Source organism: Camellia sinensis, chromosome 14 (genome assembly GCF_055761805.1).
Source record: "Camellia sinensis isolate YWXY chromosome 14, ASM5576180v1, whole genome shotgun sequence".
NCBI classification, from domain to species: domain Eukaryota; kingdom Viridiplantae; phylum Streptophyta; class Magnoliopsida; order Ericales; family Theaceae; genus Camellia; species Camellia sinensis.
The window spans coordinates 89,657,978-89,660,971 of NC_138974.1; the positions used below are offsets into that span (position 1 = coordinate 89,657,978).

General features: G+C 41.0%; 1 protein-coding gene across 1 annotated transcript; it reads left to right on the plus strand.

The window, feature by feature from the left end:
• The first annotated feature begins 215 nt into the window (after positions 1-215).
• On the plus strand, positions 216-2,656 carry LOC114265441 (uncharacterized). The gene is made up of 2 exons (XM_028206261.2): positions 216-1,028; positions 1,624-2,656. Exons 1-2 carry the CDS (start codon positions 293-295, stop codon positions 2,388-2,390), a joined length of 1,503 nt encoding a protein of 500 aa, XP_028062062.2. The 5' UTR covers positions 216-292; the 3' UTR covers positions 2,391-2,656.
• Positions 2,657-2,994: the final 338 nt, after the last annotated feature.

Sequence of the window (2,994 nt, forward strand, 5' to 3'; positions counted from 1 at the left end):
ATAAAAATATTACATAACAATAATACATGGTACTCTATTCGTACTCAATAATTTTATAAAATTTTATTTATTCATATGTATTTTGTGTTTAATAATTTTTATACTTGTAAAAGAATTGTTAACTTAAACATCAAGCACTATTAAGGTTGACCTTTTGGAACTTTTGAATTACCTAAGCAACACTTCGCTTGGAATTTGGAAAGATGAGAGCAAGTGGACAACTAATATATGCTAGATTTAAGGGCACATTTGCCTTCCCTAATTTAGAACATCTATAAAAACCAGAATTACTATGAATCCAAATGCACACAGACTCCCAACAATTCTAATTGCACCAAAGATCAAAATGGCTCAACCTATGGTGCCCCTTTGTGTGTGTCTTGTACTCCTTATAGTGGTGGTGGCTGACGGAGCACCAAAAGCACCTAAACCTAAACATGTCAAGTGTAAAGACAAGAATTTCCCTATTTGTCGGCAAAACAAGAATCTCCATTGCCCTTTGGATTGCCCTCGCAATTGCACTGTAGATTGTGTTACTTGTCAAGCCGTGTGTACGGCGCCGCCACCACCACCGCCGCCACCGCCACCACCATCACCTCCGCCACCACCACCGCCATCGCCTCCACCACCACCAAAACAGAAAAAGCCACATTCACCACCTCCTCCTCATAGTCCACCGCCACCAAAACACAAAACGCCACATTCACCACCTCCTTCTCGTACACCGTCACCACCATCTCCTATTTCCACTCCACCGCCACCTCCTACTGAGGTTCCTACACTGCCACCTCCTCCTAGTGTTCCTACATCATCACCACCACCTCCTCCTTCCAATGTGCCCACATCCCCTCCTACTCCTATTTCTACTCCACCGTTGCCACCTTCAACTCCGCCACCTTCGACTAATCCCAAGAAAGCCAGATGCATGAATAAGGCTCATGAAACGTGCTACCGGAGAGAGTTTACATGTCCCATTGCTTGTCCTGAGCAATGTGAGGTTGATTGTGCCATATGCAGTCCTGTTTGCAGTAAGTTTCTCTCTCTCTCTCTCTCTCTCTCTGGCCCCTCTTTTAAATGAAAAATATTTTGTATAAATCAATTTTTTTATCCAATTCTTTAGAATAAGTCTACAAAAACAAAATTGTCACAAAATTAGATATGACATGTATATCAACGGATAATAGATATTTTAAAAGTGATCCATCCCACTAATACATCTCGTAAATCTTATATATTTATATGTATTTTTTGTGTGACTGTATAAATATCCCATAATTAATTTTGAGGAGACCCCCTCTAATCACCACCCTCACAATCCCCCACAGACACGTGGCGGGTGGTGATTGGAGGAGCAGGAAAAAAAGAAAATGTAACCTAACCAATGTGAGAGAGAGGGGGTCAAAGGGAGTGGGGGAAAAGGGGGCATGAAACATTTTTGATTAATTTTTAATCATGTTATCAAGATAATTAGGAGCTTATTTTCCGTATAATTTATAATTTAAAAACAAATTCTAAAAATATGTCTCCCATGTCAATTTTTTAAAATTATTTTTCTTACCATTAAAAAAACTACTATACTAAAAAATTACATATTTAAGCTTTTGAAATTGATTACCCGCGCAGACTGCAATCGGCCGGGAGCAGTTTGCCAGGACCCACGCTTCGTTGGCGCGGACGGAATAGCGTTCTACTTCCATGGCAAAAAGGACCAAGACTTCTGCATAGTCACCGATTCCAATCTCCACATCAACGCTCACTTCATCGGCAAACGCAACTCCAACATGAAGAGAGACTTCACATGGATCCAATCTCTCGGAATCCTCTTCGACTCTCACAAACTCTCCATCGCTGCCCAAAAAACCGCAATCTGGGACGACTCTGTCGACCGACTATCCCTCTCCTTCGACGGCGAACCGGTCCTCCTCTCCGCCGTCTCCGGCGACACCTGGCAGCCCTCCGCAGTCTCCGGCGTCTCCATTACCAGATCTCGCGATGCCAATTCAGTGGTGATCGAAGTCGAAGGGAATTTCAAAATTAAAGCGAATGTTGTTCCGATTACTGAGAAAGATTCGAGAGTGCACAACTATGGAGTCACCGAAGAGGATTGCTTCGCACATTTAGACCTAGGGTTTAAGTTTTACTCGCTCAGCGGCGGCGTTAATGGCGTTTTGGGGCAGACTTACGGCGGCGATTATGTGAGCAAGGTAAAGATGGGGGTTGTGATGCCGGTTTTGGGTGGTCATAAGGAATTTGGATCTTCGAACCTCTTTGCTGTAGATTGCGCTGTTGCGAGATTCAATGGGAGCTTCAATTCGTCAGAGGGTTTCGAGTATGGTGATTTGAATTGTGGAAGTGGAATGGATGGTAGAGGAGTTGTATGCAAGAGATGAATCAATCTCTCTGTCTCTCTATCTCTCTGAGTTTATACAGAGAGGTTTCATACTGTTGTGTGCAAATAAGGTCAGGATCTAGTCAGAGTTCTGTGGCCACTGCTTTGAATGATTTCCAAAAATAAGGATTTTCTCATGGAAATTAGTTTGTTTTTTTGTTTTTTTTTACCTATGTGTTGTATACGGATTATGGAACTACAAGGACTAAAATTTATTTGTACGGTTTGTTTGGATGGAAATAATTTATGATATATTTGTTTAACAAACTAAGAAAATTAATTACAAATTTAACATGTTGGCTTTTTTAAAAGCGGTAATATTTTCTAGAGTGAAATAGTAGAGTGATCTCTTACAGTGAATTTATAAGGACGCAACACCTGTCTCACTAATAAAACTAAGGGTTGAGATTAATTGCTCACCAAAATAATGTCGTTTTGCTGGGGAAACTAACAAAAAAAAAAAAAAAAAAAACATGAAATGAGAAACGAAGAGAGAGAAAGGACACACAGCCACCAGAGTCCTTCATCTCCGGCGCACTCTCCTGAATTTGATCTTAACGCCTTTCGCTCAAGCATGAGAGAGAGAAATTAATAAAGAATAGTTG

Coding starts and splice junctions, on each gene's coding strand:
- LOC114265441 (XM_028206261.2), top strand. CDS start 293: ATGAATCCAAATGCACACAGACTCCCAACAATTCTAATTGCACCAAAG. Junction 1,029..1,623: donor CATATGCAGTCCTGTTTGCA/GTAAGTTTCTCT, acceptor TTACCCGCGCAG/ACTGCAATCGGCCGGGAGCA.